The sequence below is a fragment of the Alosa alosa genome, chromosome 7, assembly GCF_017589495.1.
Source record: "Alosa alosa isolate M-15738 ecotype Scorff River chromosome 7, AALO_Geno_1.1, whole genome shotgun sequence".
NCBI lineage: Eukaryota > Metazoa > Chordata > Actinopteri > Clupeiformes > Clupeidae > Alosa > Alosa alosa.
The window spans coordinates 23,653,563-23,669,052 of NC_063195.1; the positions used below are offsets into that span (position 1 = coordinate 23,653,563).

Genomic DNA, 15,490 nt, shown 5'->3' on the forward strand with positions numbered 1-15,490 from the left:
GATTTAGAGAAATAATAATAATAACAATAATAATTATAATAATAATAATAATAATAAAAACATAGAACTAGAAGACATGCCAGAGCACTTTTTTTTAACCTGATATCAAATATGCCATTTTTGAAACCTGATTAAAATACTTTTGGGTACCTTTACCTAAGGTACCAATGGCAACATAATGGGGCATCATAACCAGGGATGCAAACAGAGGTATGGTCAAAAAGGAGTGAGATTATCGAAGCCCACGCCCCCACAGGAAATATCATATAATTACATTTTGCCACCACCTCTGCAGGGGCGGAGTCAGAGGGGTGGCTCCGGGTGGCACAGGCCACCCTTGAGATTCGATTGGCCACCCCCAAATCTTAGTCTACAATTGGCCATTAACATGGTCTAAGGCAGGACCTTTCTTGATGCACTTGCAGCAGTTTGAAGTATCAGACGTCAGAAATATAAGTGGCAAACACGCTTGCCTTTATTGGCCTACAGGCTACTGCTTGTGCTAACACGCAAAGATATCTATTTACCTGTTAAGTGTTAACTGTAGGCTAGGCCTATACAGTGTTTAATGGTAATAATGTCCTAATGTAATGTTAAGAAAACTTTTCATTTATGGTTCATCAAGCTTAGGCCTACTCACTAAACACTCGTCGCATCTAGGCTACAGGTAGCGATATTCTGATGACATGTATGACCATTCAACCAGTCAAGCATTTGTTGTAAAATATTGAAATTATTGGAAGTTTACATAGCTTAGGCTAAACTGTATGCTTATTTCGTCCACAATACCTGTTTTATTCGTCCCGATCAGGAGGGATAAATGAAACATTGTGCACGTTCCACTTTTGCTTATAATAATTAAATAATTCCTGAACGCAGGGCTGGACTGGCCATCTGGCATACTTTTTCCTTTTTTTTATTGGCCGAGCCAGTCTTTATAAAGTTAATTTTCCATAGTAGCGCGTGACAACAAAATCATATGCCTGATATTAAACGAGTGAGAGTGGGGTTGGTCATGGATATTCCCACGGGTGTTGTTCGGCCGGAGGCCGAGTGGCGCAGGCAACAACAGCCGTGGGAATATCCATGACCAATCCCGATCCACGAAGTGCTATATTGACACTACGCGCAGCTTTTGATTTATAGTGTTGTTTTACACTTCCTATGTTTCATGGACTGTAACGGTAGGCTATGTGTTTATGTAGTCATTTTAATACAGAATTAACTTTGATGAAATTATAATCAGACACTTAAACCCCCCCCCAAAGAAAAACTCGTCGGATCTGCACGATTCACACAAGTCCCCCAGACAGCCGTGAAAAAGGCAGCATTTGCCAAAAGGCGCGCTGTTTGCATCCCTGCATAACATTGTTTACAAAAAAGAGACAGCAAGCGTCAATAGTCATTAAGTAATGTTGTTTAGTATTATATTCACCTTAAACGCTTTTTCAGAAAAAGTAAAAAAAAACAACAACAACTATGTTTTACACGAAAATTATTTGTTTTCATCCACCTTTCTTGAGAGAGTATGACTTTACAAAAGTATAAACATCCTTGGAAGACTGAGGGCTTTGAAACTTGTTCAACTCAATGTTTTATTGAGAGGCAGTTATCGGAGACACTATGTAGTCAGTGATCTTGTGTGATCAAGTCCCCTGAGGTTTTCAATTTCTCTGCATGGCAGGTGTGATCTTATTGCCCTGAGACAGAGTGAAATCGTTTGTGGTGAACGTACAGTGATTCCTGGTAACCGAAATCCTTCCCACAAAAAGAGCAGTGGTAGGGTTTTTCCTTGGTGTGGACCCTCATGTGTTTTTGGACTAATTGTAATTTTGTGAATCCCTTGCCACATATATGACATATAAAAGGAAGATTTTCAGAGTGCCTGAGGCTATGTTCCTTTAAGGAAGAACTTATGCGAAACCGTTTGTCGCAAACCAAGCATTTGTACGGCTTTTCTCCTGTGTGCAAGGTAACGTGCCTTTTCAATCTACTCATATCTGGGAACGCCTTACCACAGGTGTCACACAGATACGGTCTCGGTTCACTGCGTGAGATTGCCTCTCTCGGCATTTTCTCGCAGTGACATTTTTGGTGGAGGCTGAGATCGGTGGGATATATGAAGGTCTTGTCGCACCAAGAGCAAACGTACGGCCTTTCACCCAGGTGCACTCCCTGGTGGAGGCAGAAATCAGTCGAGTGGTTGAAAGACTTGTCACACTTGCTACACTTGTATAATTTCTGTCCTCTTGCATCGAGCTCACAACGGCCATTTTCTTCATCGTGTAGTCTTTGGTGAATGTGGAGATCCTCTGAGGTACGACATTCCTTTCCACACACTTCACACTTGTAAGGCTTGACTACTCTCACGTACTTCATGGGTTCAGAGAGACATTGATTGAGGCTGGCACCTTTATCATGGATTAACCTATGCAATTTCATGTAGTACACTTTCATAAATGTTTCATTGCACAGGGTGCAAGAATAAACTTTCCCAGTCTTGTTTTCCAAGTCGTCTGTGGGTGAGATGCTGTTGTCGTCCTTTGAGGAAGACAGCCAGGCCTGATCTGGAAGACACGCAGACACAGATAAACATTTTTAGAAACTTCATAAAACACCAAAGGAAATTACTTTTTTGTACGCAGTACACACCATTAGTAACTAAGATTTCAAGAAAAAAAAAATGTTAAACTGTAAACTGTGTGGTTCTGAATTGCAGTGTTCGACCAATAATATTTGCCGGTCCTTTTCCGTGTCCACTTTTGTTTGAGCGGCCCTAAAAGGGTGTGTGGATGATGCAACAATTTCCCCATTTAGTTTAACCCTTCCCTTCAAAACAGCGATTTCTCCTCATCCCCGATGTAAGATTTTTTTTAATACTACACATTTCTATTTAAAAATGTGTATTAATTATTCTATTTCACTCACCAAATCTGCTGACACTGCATGTTGCAGAGTTTGATCTTAAAGTTATGTATTCTTGCAATTGCATTGTTCCACTCTGGCACCGAACTATGCCATCATTTGAGTTTTCTTTTTTATTTGCTTTAATTCAAGACATTATCCTGTTGTTCACTTACCATCAGGGTTGTCGTTGCTGTTGCCATCATCTTCAAGGTGGAAATCGAGGCCTTTCCGATTGTCATGGTTATCACCACCACCACCGGTATCCCTTTTGTTTTTATCCTCCTCCTCGTAATTTGACTCGCCAAAATCTTCTTCTTGAACAGAGGAAACACCAGTTAGTCAAAGATTTTGCACAGCAGTCCTCCAACCAAAGTTATTAAATCAATCAACAAAAGAGACTGAAGTTGCATGACACAGGGGCCTCATGCAGGAAGCAATATACAAATAAATATCCTGAGTTTTGTTCATATTTTTGTACAATCTGTATGTTTTTCCTCTGATATTTCTTTGATTTAAAAATTAAGAGAATACTTCTGAGAAGTTAAGGACAAAGTTGTGGCATGAGGTCCCATGTGGACTGAAAACAAAATGGAACTGTCTGTCTTTGCCTTTCTCTAAACTGACCTCCAGGGTCATCATCACCGTTGTCCTCATCTTCTGGTCTGTAATCCGGGTCTATATCAGCATAATAATCCGAGACCTCATCTTTGTTATGATTACAGTCTTCATCTTCCTCATTACAGTCTTCGTCTTCCTCATTGTCTTGATGACCATGCCTCTTTTCTAGCTGTTCAGAGAAAACTCCATTAGGCAACCTATTTGAGAGAAAAGGGGTTTCTGCACACGTATACACATTTCTCCCGGCTCAGATCTGACTCCGAACATGATCAAGTCCTTGGTTTAGTGCCATACCAAATTATTCACTCCTGTGTGTCTTTTATAAGAAGTGCAATGTTTTTTGTTATTGTTTTGTTATGTGTCGTGTTTGTGTGGTGTTTCTAGTAGAAAGTGGTGTTTCTAGTAGGAGTTGGTGTAGTCCATGTCACTGACTGAGTCTGGAGGGTTGGTGGCGTCAGTTTCAGGAGACCTGTATGAAAGTGTCTACATAGCCCTACAAACCAACCATGCAACAAATACAACTTAAATGTCCAACTTTAAAATATACATGCGTTTTATCACTTCTATCATAAGTGAAGAAAAACAAATACCAAAATGTTGTCACTGTTGACAACAGCTGTAGGAGTCAGCAGGCTGAAAATAGTGACTTCCTGGTCCTTGGATGACCTTTGTGGTGACCCTTCTGTTTCATCAAAACCAGGAGAATTGGGCTCAGAGGTGCAGGAAAGGGTAAGCAGGGGCCGGTCCTCACACGCCTGTAGATTCAGCACACACCAAACGTCAGCTACGATAAGCGGTCCATCCACACAACCAGGCAGATGAGAGGAGACTTAGATTAGACTTAGAAAACGTTAATGTCCCCGAGAGGCAATTTGTTTACAGTACAGGCATGTTGACACATAATCCACAACACAAACATTGAACAAGACATCTACAGCACTATTTATCTAACACATAACATATACACATCAATAAATAGAATACAGTAAAAAGAAGAAGTATATTGCACTTCCCTAAAAAGGCCTAATGTCATAAATAAATAAAACATTAGGCCTTTTTAGGGAAGTGCAATATACTTCTTCTTTTTACTGTATTCTATGTATTGATGTGTGTATGTTATGTGTTAGATAAATAGTTTTACTGTCTTTTTGTAAACAGCGCTTTCTCTGTCAAAGTGAATGTCTTAAAACTTGACAAAAAAAACCCTTCGCTTTGCTTCTTTATACTGTAAACCATCGACTGCGTCTTGAGTTTTTACTTATTTCCTTCCTAGTGTCATTAACTTAATAGTGTTGCTTTAGCATTACGTTTTGCAAGATGTTGCATCACGTACCTCATGGTCAGATGAATGTGGCCGATTGTGCTGGGAAGATACTGCAGCTGGCACTGTATCACAAAGTCTCCCTGGTCTTGCACCCTGATGCTTTCTATGTAGAGAAAATATCAAGAGGTGGAAGGGCTTTGTGAAAAATGTATATGTGTTAATACCTCTATGACCCACAGTACTTCACAAGAAACAAGTACAACTCACAAATCTAATCAGAGCAGATAAGACTACAGCAACCCCATATGTAGCAAATTCTTAAAAACAAAGGCAGAATCACATCTTGGCACACGTGTAATATTCCCTTGCCTAGTCAACAGTAACATTGCATGTTAAGATGCACACACCATTAATGAACATGTGCATTTTGTTTGTTACTAGAATAAGTGAGAATGTGTGTGATGTGCACATACAGGTGTAGCACTCAGGAAACGGCATCTATTTGAGTAATATATGAATTAAAATGTTCATACCCCGTCTGGCTAATGAGCCGTTCTTTCATGGACTTCACATTCTCCTTAAGAGCTTGAATTGTCTGCTGGAAAGACTAAGAGAAACATAAAATAGAAGACAGATAGTGGTTGACATTGGAAAGGCAGAGGTATTGCATCCAAGGTGTTTTGGAAAACTTAAATGCAAATTTTGTCCAGTAAGGAGTACATTAAGGAGCCTTTATGTGTCTGTGTGTGTGTGTGTGTGTGTGTGTGTGCGTGCGTGTGGTTGTGTTGATAGAGTGGGACACAATCAATGACACCATCCCGTTTGAAGAATCGTTAACACAGACACAGACAGACTATTATTGTTTTCAAACACTTCTATTCATCCATCCATCCATCCATCCTGCTGCCCACCCCCCTCCCCCAAATTTGTCACAAGAAACACATTTCAGACCAAAACACATTAGCTGTTCACCGTGCATTTGCCAACATCCAGATTTTACTGTTCGTTTTTATAAACTTTGTACAGTAGGGTACCTTATATGTCTCTGTGACCTCTTTAGCTTTCTCCTCCAGAATCTTTTGAAGCTTCTCCACTTGCAACTTTAGAAGCTGGTTGGAGTCAGCAGGGTCAGTTAATGCTTGTTCAGATTCCAACACCTTCTGTTCTGACTCTGAGACAACCTGTGGATTATGAGGCTGAAATGAAGGTAAATATGTTATTATAATATATCGACTGAATGCATTTCGAATAACATGACCACATGAAATGGGTTGGTAGGGCCCTGGGCCTGCCCCGACAGTGCGTAGGCTACAACACAAAATGCAAGAGGCCAAATATGAGTTGGATCAATTCATTCAATAATTTGAAGATTGTATAGATAACTATTGTCAAATGTTACATATTAACCCTAACGTCGGCTACGCTGTAAAAGCACGACTACAGAAGAAATCAGATGCTGCTAAGCAGTTCTCATTAGCAGGCTACTTACTTCACCGGACCGGGCCAAAGGCAACACAAATGGATGTCGATTTCTTAGATGGACATGCAGTGGAGTTGTACTTCTCGAGGCTGATAATTTGAGATTCCTCTTGCAATAGAGACAAAGGACTGCGTTTTTCCCTGGAATTAACTTAAAATGCCTCCACGCAGCTGACCTTTTTGATTTGTTGCAATATTCTTCCATATCCGCAAGCTCAAAACGGGCTCACTGTTCTTCATTTGCCAATATTTTCTGCGTTCAGTTCCGAGTTGTCATGGTGTGTTTACATCACATGGATGCTCTGCCACACAATATTATCACGTAGCGCCACCAAAAGGTTGGGAGTAGATACCAAAAATATCATTAATGATGATCGTGGGATCTACGGGGCTCAATAAAAATATAAAAAATACTTTTAAAAAATTATCGTGGGATATTAGCCTAGGCTGCTACTAACATAACAGTAGATTAAAGGTTATTGTTCACTGTTTACAGTCCTGGCTCTGTAAAAGCTCAGTAAACAGATATTTGGAACCATAAACATTTGATTCTTCACAAAACACCAATTTCAACAGGTAGAGGTACTTCAGGCTGCCATCTTCAACAGGTAGAGGTAGGCTGCCATCTAGACAGCGCTGAGGACAAACCATCTGGCCAATAAAAAGAAAAGGTTAAGATGCACACAAAGAACACAGACAGTCCATAGAGGAAGACTGGAAAGTGTTGACAGACAATTCCAAGGTGATCAAAGAAGATCATAAGAGAGAAACCAATTTGCTGGACAAGTGTTTGACTCCATCTGTTAAGTGTAATGCAGCGATGATGATCTGGGGGTGGCTTCATGGTGGTAAAGTGGGAAATTTGTGCAGGATGGAAGAATCATGAAAAAAGGTCATCACTCCTGTTTGCAATGCTGTAGGCCCTACCTGTGGATGGCACTTGAGCGGAGCCAGCCTTCTCCATAAGAGGACAGAGACCAAAACCACAACTCTGCAATAACCATGCAGGGAAGAAGCAGTTTGCTGGTATTCTGTCTAAAATGGAGTGGAATGGAATTTTTTTTTAAGTGACCCCCAAACTTTTGAACGGCAGTATGCACACACACACACACAGAGAGAGAGAGAGAGAGAGAGAGAGAGAGAGAGATGCACACACACACACACACACAAATCCCATAATACTTTCAATAAAGTCACCAGCAAAGCGCTCGAAGAGACCCAGGAGCCAGTATACATCATTTGTTTGTTGACTTGTTTGTACTTTGGTACATAGAATCATAAATCATGATCCCTGTGCATTTTTGTTAACATGTCAAGCTAGAACAAAACAGATTAACAACGTATCTTTAAAAAACAATATATTTATTGCAAGATACTTAACCTACACAATTTCAAGATTATATAATATATACACACACACAGGCACTTGTCTTGGAGAAGTTGGAGTTCACTGACATTTGCTTGGCACACAAGAAGGACACTGGAGCCTGAATCGGTTCACCCCCTACAGTGCCGTCAAGAAGCAGTTATTGTAGAGTACGGTGTGGACACTATGCAGTAAGTGATCCAAGTCCCTCGACTTTAGGCTTTATATCTCTCTGCACAGCAGGTGTAGTCTTATTGCCCTAACGCAGAGTGAAATCGTTTCTGGTGAATGTACAGTGACTCCTGGTAACCGAAGTTCTTTCTACAAAAGGAGCAGTGGTAGGGTTTTTCCTTGGTGTGGATCCGTTCATGTTTTTTGACTAGATGTGACCTAGTGAATCCTTTGTCACATATACGGCATCGAAAAAGACGGTCTTCAGAGTGGTTAAGACTATGTATTCTTAAGCTTTCCTGAAGATGATACCGTTTGTCACAAACCGAACATTTGTACGGCTTTTCTCCCGTGTGCAACGCGAGGTGCCTTCTCAGACTGCCCAAACGTGGAAAAGACTTGCCACAGCTATCGCAGAGATGCTGTTTCTGCCCGTCATGTATTTTTAAATGCTCCCGGAGACCTCCAGCATATTTAAGACGTTTGCTGCACAGTGGGCACTTGAAAGGTCTCTCCTCTGAATGACTTTTCTCGTGAAGCTTCAGTGCGTATTTCTGATAGAACGTCATTGGGCACCGTGTGCATGCATGTGCATACGTCCTCCTCCTGGCACGGACGGAGGATTCTTGAGGGCTTCCCTCGCATTCACCCACTGCAACCTCTACCTTCCGTGGCCTTTCTTTGCAATGAAATTTCTGGTGCGCCCGGAGATTTGTGGGATAGACAAAAGTCTTCTTGCACCGAAAGCAAACATATGGTCTCTCGCCCAGGTGCGCTCCTTGATGAATGTGAAAAAGGGTTGCACCCACGAAAGACTTGTCACACTTGCTACATTTGTACAGTATGCGTCCTCTGGCGTCCCGCTCGCAGTGGATTTTCTCTCCACTGTGTTGTTTTTGGTGGATGTGAAGACAGCCGGTACTTAGTCTTCTTCCACAGATTTGACACTGATGAGGTTTGGCTTTTCCCGCTTTAGAGAGACATTGATAAACGGTGGCATCCCCAATCTTATTGCCCATGTTGTCTTTGAATGAGATGTTGTTGTCGTCATTAGAAGAAGACTACAAAGCCTCATCTGGAAGAATATACATAAATAAATATACAGTTGCATCAAATATCAATGGTTATACACAACACTGGTAAGGAAGGCTGCAAAATGTAATCCATTTCTGAAAATTTGTTATGAATAAAAAAAAAAAAAAAATGCATTTATTGCATGTATTCATCATTAACCTTACAGTTCACCTACCTTCAGGGTTATCATTACTGTTGCAATCATCTTCAAGGTTGTAAATGGTGTCTTTACCATTGGCCACTTTATTGCCATCACCATCAATCTCATCATCACCATCAATCTCATCATCATCATCATCATCATCATCGTTATTATACATCTCCTCTTCTGCCTCCTTGTGACGGCCAAGATCATCTTCCTCGTGTTGAACAGACAAAACTCCATTTGATAGAAGTAAAGGTAAAGAAAGCCAAGTGACTGGATGTATATTTTAACATATGTGAATATTGTTTTTTAATTACTTAAAATTGTTGACTCGGAAAGTATTGTTGGGAAACCTGTGCAAAAAAAAACACTAAAGAAAGCAAAGTGACTTAACACAAAGGGCCCTAATTTAAATCCGCAACGTGCACTATCTAAGGCTACCATACGGCGGAAACCACACAGTAAAAAAGGTGCTTTCCGCAACACAATAGCTTGTCTCTGTACTCGCCCATTAAATTAGCAAGATGTTTTGCCGAGTATTTAATTTTGGATTAGCTTGTGCAGGACGGTATTACCACATTGCATGGTGTATTGAATGACAAAGAAATTAGAGCCCAATGTGGACTGAAACCCAATTACGTTATAAATCAATTATCTTTGCCTGTGTCTTCACATACTTTTAGGGCGGTCATAACTGTTGCCACCATTTTCAAGGTTGTTCTCCGGATCCTTCTCGGTGTTGATATGGTCATCATCATTGTCATCCTCCCTCTCTTGTTGACCATGCGGTGTGAAGGTCGGTGAGCTATGAGTTTTTAAATGCTGAATGTAGTCCGGACAATATTTATAACTCTCGCCACACAAGGGACACTTGAAGGGCCTTTCCTCTGAAGAACTTCCCCCATGTACTTTCAGAGAAGCTTTCTGAGGGGGTGACTCGGGTTGCTGCATTGCACGCTGTGAGGATCCCTGTTGACTCATCTTCTTCTTGCAAAACCTCTGGAAAAACTCTGGAAAACAAACACCAAGGTTTATACATTGATTTTGCTGAATTTCTTCAGCTATGAGGTTAATACACAGGGGCAGTTAATATGGAATCAATATGGTTTTGTATTTCTAACTTGCATAAAACACTGTCCTGCGGTTTAGCTAATACACAGGAAATTACTGTATACAATCTTAAAACAAATGTGTTGGAAGGAACACAACCCGTGTTGTCCCTATCTGGACATAAGGATGTGTTAAAAACAACACAAGTTGTGTTGTTTTCAACACATTCGTTTTAAGAGTGTACATATTTATGCTTTTGCAACTTCACACAAGATCAAACTAAATTCCTTTTTCAACACTCAACACTTGCTAAGCTTACAAAAGATAATCAACTAAACAACATTTGCCACTTAGGGATATACAAAATGAAACCAACTTACTTTCAGGGTTTTTATCGCTGTTGCCATCATCTTCAGGGCTGTAATCTGGGTCTGACTCATGATTATAATCTGAGACATCATCATCATCATCATCATCACCACCACCACCATCATAGTCATCTTCATCTTCAAAATCCCTATCCTCCTGACGACCGTGCATCTTTACACTCTGAACTGTGAAAATGCCATCTGGACCCAGTTTATGCCTGCAGTCCTGCAGCCTCACTGACAGTGTCTTCAGTGGAAGGTGCACTGGTTGTCTTTCTGTGTGGCTGCCTGAGCCTGCAGCGGTGGTGGCGTTGGCCTCAGAGGTATAAGCAGTCTGCATGAATGTGTTCACAAATTCCTGTGAACCAAGCATGAAGCAAATAGAGTTCTGTAGGGTTTGTGTTGTCTTGAATGCACCACTACGTTCACCACAAAAATATTCCACTGACTTGCATTGTACTTAATTCAGTGTTTAAGTACACCCCCATAATTCAGTTTCAGTGTTTTAAAGTGAGTTGTTATACAAGATGAGAGTAAGAGGAGAAAAGAAATACCAAAATGCTGTCACTGTTGGCAACAGCTGTGGAGGAAGGAGTCAGCAGGCCGATAATAGTGACTTCCTGATCCTTGGATGACCTTTGTGGTGACCCTTCTGTGCCATTAAACCCAGGAGAATTGGGCTCAGAGGTGCAGGAAAGGGTAAGCAGGGGGCGGCCCTCACACGCCTGTAGATTCAGCACACACCAAACGTAAGCTACGATTAGCGGTCGAAGACAAAAAGTGCTTATTTTTTAGCATCATCTTCATCAAGATATCGATTGTTAATGACGCTCCACGTACCTCATACTCAATTGACCGAGTGTGCCTAACAGTGGAAGGTACTGCCGTTGGTACTTGACTGTTAGATTTGACTGAACTGCAAGGTCTCCCTTTCTTTGCACCCTGATACTTTCTGTGTAGGGCAAATATAAAAAGTGTTTTCAACAGTTCAACTGTACTGTACACCTTCAGTCAATAGATTACAATTGGATTTGAAATATAATTCAACTGAGAGAGAAATTAAAATTAGTATACCCAAGTGTTCCTGGCTGTGTGCGTAAAATAAAGTGAATAAACAGGTTCATACCCGTTCAGATGAGTGAGCTGCTCCTGTATTGACTCCATGTCCTCACTCAGACCTCGAACTGTGTTCTGAAACGTCTGTCAGACATGTAGATAAGATCGTGTGAGAAGATGGATGAGGCTGTCAGAGAGGAAGTTCTGTTGTTGCCGAAAGTTTTTTGAGAATTAACTCATTGAGTGCCAAAAACATAATATTACGTTTTTAGGTTTTTTTTAAAAATTACGAAACTAGACACTCTAACACACCTTATATGTGATTTTGGAAACTCTGTTATGAATGGAAATGAAATATATGACGATCGAAAACTCATGAAAACGCACAATCTGGACATTTTATCATAACACGGTTGCCGCTTTGGGTCGAATCAGTGACGCATGCACGTCAGGTCAAAACCAGGCCATTTTCATGGGTCTATCACTAGGTGGCAGTTTCGCCAGGTCTCGCTGATCACTTCCCGGAAAGTTTACACAAGTAAGTAACAGGCAACACTTCATATTTCATGAAAGACTCCATTTCTAGAAAAAAACAGCGATTTTGATAAAAACTAGCCACTGTTTAGCTTGGGATTTCTCAGGAACAGAGGCGTGTAGAAATATGTGTAGAATTATCAGGGCTTAAAGCAAAGCACATTTCTGTGTCTGAAGTTCTCATAAATCATCAAAGCTGTTTAAAAATCGATTTTCAAAACCTAAATGACCCAGCTCAGGACGACTGAATTTCTGACAACTTTAAGTCCTGTATTGTTGCTAAATAAATTAACCTGTAGACAAATGACAGAAAATGCCAATTCCAAAGGCAATAAAATGCAGTACAGGACAAGTTCTTAGGAGCAAGCACATTGCTGATTAGTTTAGAACATGCCTCATATGCCTGTGTGAGTTGTCTCTCTTTCTCCTCCAGTTGCTTCAGGAGTGCATCCACTTGCAGCTGTAGGAGCTGGCTGGCTTCGGGGTGGGCATCCACACTCTCGCTAGACTCCACATCTCTCTCCTGTGACTCGGAAGCCTGCCGTGGAGCATCAAACTGAAATTAGGTCTAATACATAAAGCAAGCAAGCAAACAAACACACTAATAATAAACATACATACACACTTGAATGAATGAATGAATGAATGAATGAATGATAAATGAATGAATGAGAGAGAGATACATATTTCCCTAATAATATGTATGTAATTCAGTGTTACAAAAGGTACAAATATATGTTGTATGCTACATAAGATAAAACATTCTTACACCCTTAACCACTAGTGGTTGTTGTTTTGTCCGCAGAGACACCTTTTCCACTGACCGTGTCCTTGATTTTCTTATACATGTGGTCACATTTTTCTGAACAACCATAGTCGTTTCCTAGATAGATAGATACATAGACAGACAGATAGATAAATACATACATAGATAGACAGACAGATAGATAGATGGATGTTTTGACTGTGAAGCCAGATACTCTATCTGCAAATAATTAGGCTATATATTAACACATTAACTTAAACAAACTACAACAAAGCAAGGGGTGAATTGCAAAATGTTTAGGGGTGTAATGGTTTTTGGAATTTGAAATAGGGTCCACACCCAAAAAAAAACTAAAGACTACATTTGGTACATTCGTTTCATATCTGTCCTGAGCCTAACATCCTGTGCCTAAATGCTTTGGAATGAAAACATGTACCTTTACACCCCCTAATCATTTTAGTTTCGATAAAGTTGCCAGAACAAGTACTCTGCAGCAGTACGATCACAGGATGCGGAATGCAAGACTTTAGACCAACAGATGTCATACCTGGTGGCCCTTGGTGTTGTTGACGTAGGGATGGTGTTGATGTAGATGTTTGTGCATATTAGTGGTCGAGCCACTCTGGTATTTCAGTCTCTTCTTGCAGTAAAGACAGTCCACAGTATCTCTCCCTGAACGTGTAAAATGAAGCCACACAATGGAGCGCTTCCCTTTTCTCTCCTTAATGGGACTGGTCTTGTGCTCATCCGCATGGACATCCAACAGCTGCTCGGACTGAGACTGTGAAATTAAATGTATATATTTACAATTCGGGCAAGGGCTATTACGCATCTACTCAACCTTTTTTCTCACCTCACATTTTCTGATCAGTCTGGCACATTTATATATATCTTTTTCATGCTGTTTTGGTTTAGTATTGTTAAGCGTCTTGCATTGAAGAAAATCATTGGCACTTAGCTGTTAGTGCATCTGCATGACAACAAGGGCCACCCCTAACAACCAGAAGTACAAAGCTGAGCTGGAGCTGGACAACATGGGCAGGGAGGGGCAGCTGGTCCGAGTTGCCGTCAGTGAGGTAGAGGAATGAGAGAAAGCTATGCAGGAGCATGAGACTGGGTATATACCTGGGGTTGTGTATCTGTACCTGGGGTTGTGTATCTGGAGCAAGAGACTGGGTATATACCTGGGGTTGTGTATCTGTACAGAAATGCCATGGCCCTGCACAGCTAAGGCACGTAAAACAAGACTTTTTGGCCCCTCACTGGATCACTATGAAACCAAACATTTTAAATAAATGACTTACTTTTGATCTAAAAACCCTTCTATAAATACAGTATAAAAAAGTCAACTGAATTTACCCCTTACTTTTTTCAATTTCCCTTTAATTTCCCACCTTAATCAGAATCCCTGCATTAATACCTTAAAATTAAATTAAGATATTCTTAAATTGTTAACCCTTAATCATAACAAATAAAGTGAACCCCTGACTTGACACCTAAAATGTAAGAGATAAGGGATTTCACCCTCACACCAAATGGCAAAATTTACGTTAAATGAACGCGCCATTTAATAGAAATTAAGTGGTTTGGGTATGTTTTAAGGGGTACTTTAAGGTAAATTTGAGTGCTACATCACGTTTCGTAGTTTATTGTGTAAGAAGCCAACCCCTGAAAAATGGAAATAGGGACCCTTGATCTTGATCACCTTAAAGAATGGGCTTGATATTAGCCTAGATCTAGACGCACCCTATAGGTTATAGCGGCAGCAAATTGGGTCTGGCTCGTCAGGGTAGCTTGATATGAATATGAACTAACATTTTTTCAGAAATACCACATTTAAACAAGTAGGTGAAAGGTGACGGAACATTTCAGGAAAGACATAAATAAGGGTATTTCCAAAAGACTTATGGACACCCAGCACAGCACAGCACAGGCTATGTATGCATCATGAATGATTCAAGAATCATGCCTCAAACACTTTTGATGGTAAAATAGCTTACTTTGTGGCCATCGGTGTGATCGAGCTCAGTGGGATGCTGTGCTTTTAGATGATTGAGCATAGACGAGGTCGAACCCTGGCATAGGTAGAAAGTCTTTTTGCAATGAACACACATAACAGTAGGCCTATCTTCCGCCAAAACCGTGAAATGAGCCCACACTACTGAAGTCTTCTCTTTTCCTTTACGTTTGCCAGTAACGTTGCCGTTGTCTTCCATCATATTTGTCGTTTCCTTGATCATTCAACATTCACTCGAAACGTCTTGTGACTGAAACCACGCATGGATTATCAGACTAATCAAGTTTAAATTCAAATGAACCGCGATTTGCGCTTCACACACATGTGGCTGTTACACTATGTCCACTGTGTGTAACATTTTCAGCACGTTCATCGGTAAAAGATAGATGAAAGAAACCATAGACTGAAAAAACAGACAGAGAATGTCTAACGAGCTGTTTACTACTTCTTCTTCTTCTGTTAGATTTATACGCGATTGAGTATTAATCTCGCCACCTAGTGGAAGGACGTAGGACTTATTTTCTTTTGTTTTTAACTTAATAGTAAAGGTATCGTCCATTAAGCCCCATTTGAGCAGACCAATGTTTATTTTCTATTTTACACTTTTCATAACACATTTTCAGATTAAAGCTCTGGACATCTTCAGGCTCACCCTGAGCCTTTCCCTCACAGTAT

General features: G+C 40.6%; 2 protein-coding genes across 8 annotated transcripts; both read right to left on the bottom strand.

Moving 5' to 3' along the window:
• Positions 1–1,443: 1,443 nt before the first annotated feature.
• On the bottom strand, positions 1,444–6,589 carry LOC125298492 (zinc finger protein 267-like). Of its 2 annotated transcripts, none has more exons than XM_048249255.1 (8): positions 6,279–6,589; positions 5,824–5,985; positions 5,323–5,396; positions 4,859–4,952; positions 4,116–4,280; positions 3,532–3,694; positions 3,081–3,218; positions 1,444–2,567 (listed from the first exon to the last, which is right to left on the bottom strand). In XM_048249255.1, the coding sequence occupies exons 1-8, from the start codon at positions 6,471–6,473 to the stop codon at positions 1,693–1,695; spliced, it is 1,866 nt and encodes a 621-aa protein (XP_048105212.1). In that variant the 5' UTR covers positions 6,474–6,589; the 3' UTR covers positions 1,444–1,692. The 2 variants fall into 2 exon arrangements, with proteins under 2 accessions (XP_048105212.1, XP_048105211.1); XM_048249254.1 differs by having other exon boundaries at positions 3,081–3,221.
• A 250-nt stretch (positions 6,590–6,839) lies between these two features.
• LOC125298491 lies at positions 6,840–15,260 on the bottom strand. Of its 6 annotated transcripts, none has more exons than XM_048249250.1 (11): positions 14,799–15,260; positions 13,346–13,579; positions 12,802–12,915; positions 12,427–12,570; positions 11,569–11,642; positions 11,283–11,394; positions 10,997–11,167; positions 10,455–10,800; positions 9,702–10,034; positions 9,055–9,258; positions 7,614–8,866 (listed from the first exon to the last, which is right to left on the bottom strand). In XM_048249250.1, exons 1-11 carry the CDS (start codon positions 15,036–15,038, stop codon positions 8,856–8,858), a joined length of 1,983 nt encoding a protein of 660 aa, XP_048105207.1. In that variant the 5' UTR covers positions 15,039–15,260; the 3' UTR covers positions 7,614–8,855. The 6 variants fall into 6 exon arrangements, with proteins under 6 accessions (XP_048105208.1, XP_048105207.1, XP_048105204.1 ...); XM_048249247.1 differs by having other exon boundaries at positions 7,614–8,875; XM_048249248.1 differs by having other exon boundaries at positions 7,614–8,880.
• Between the last annotated feature and the right edge of the window lie 230 nt (positions 15,261–15,490).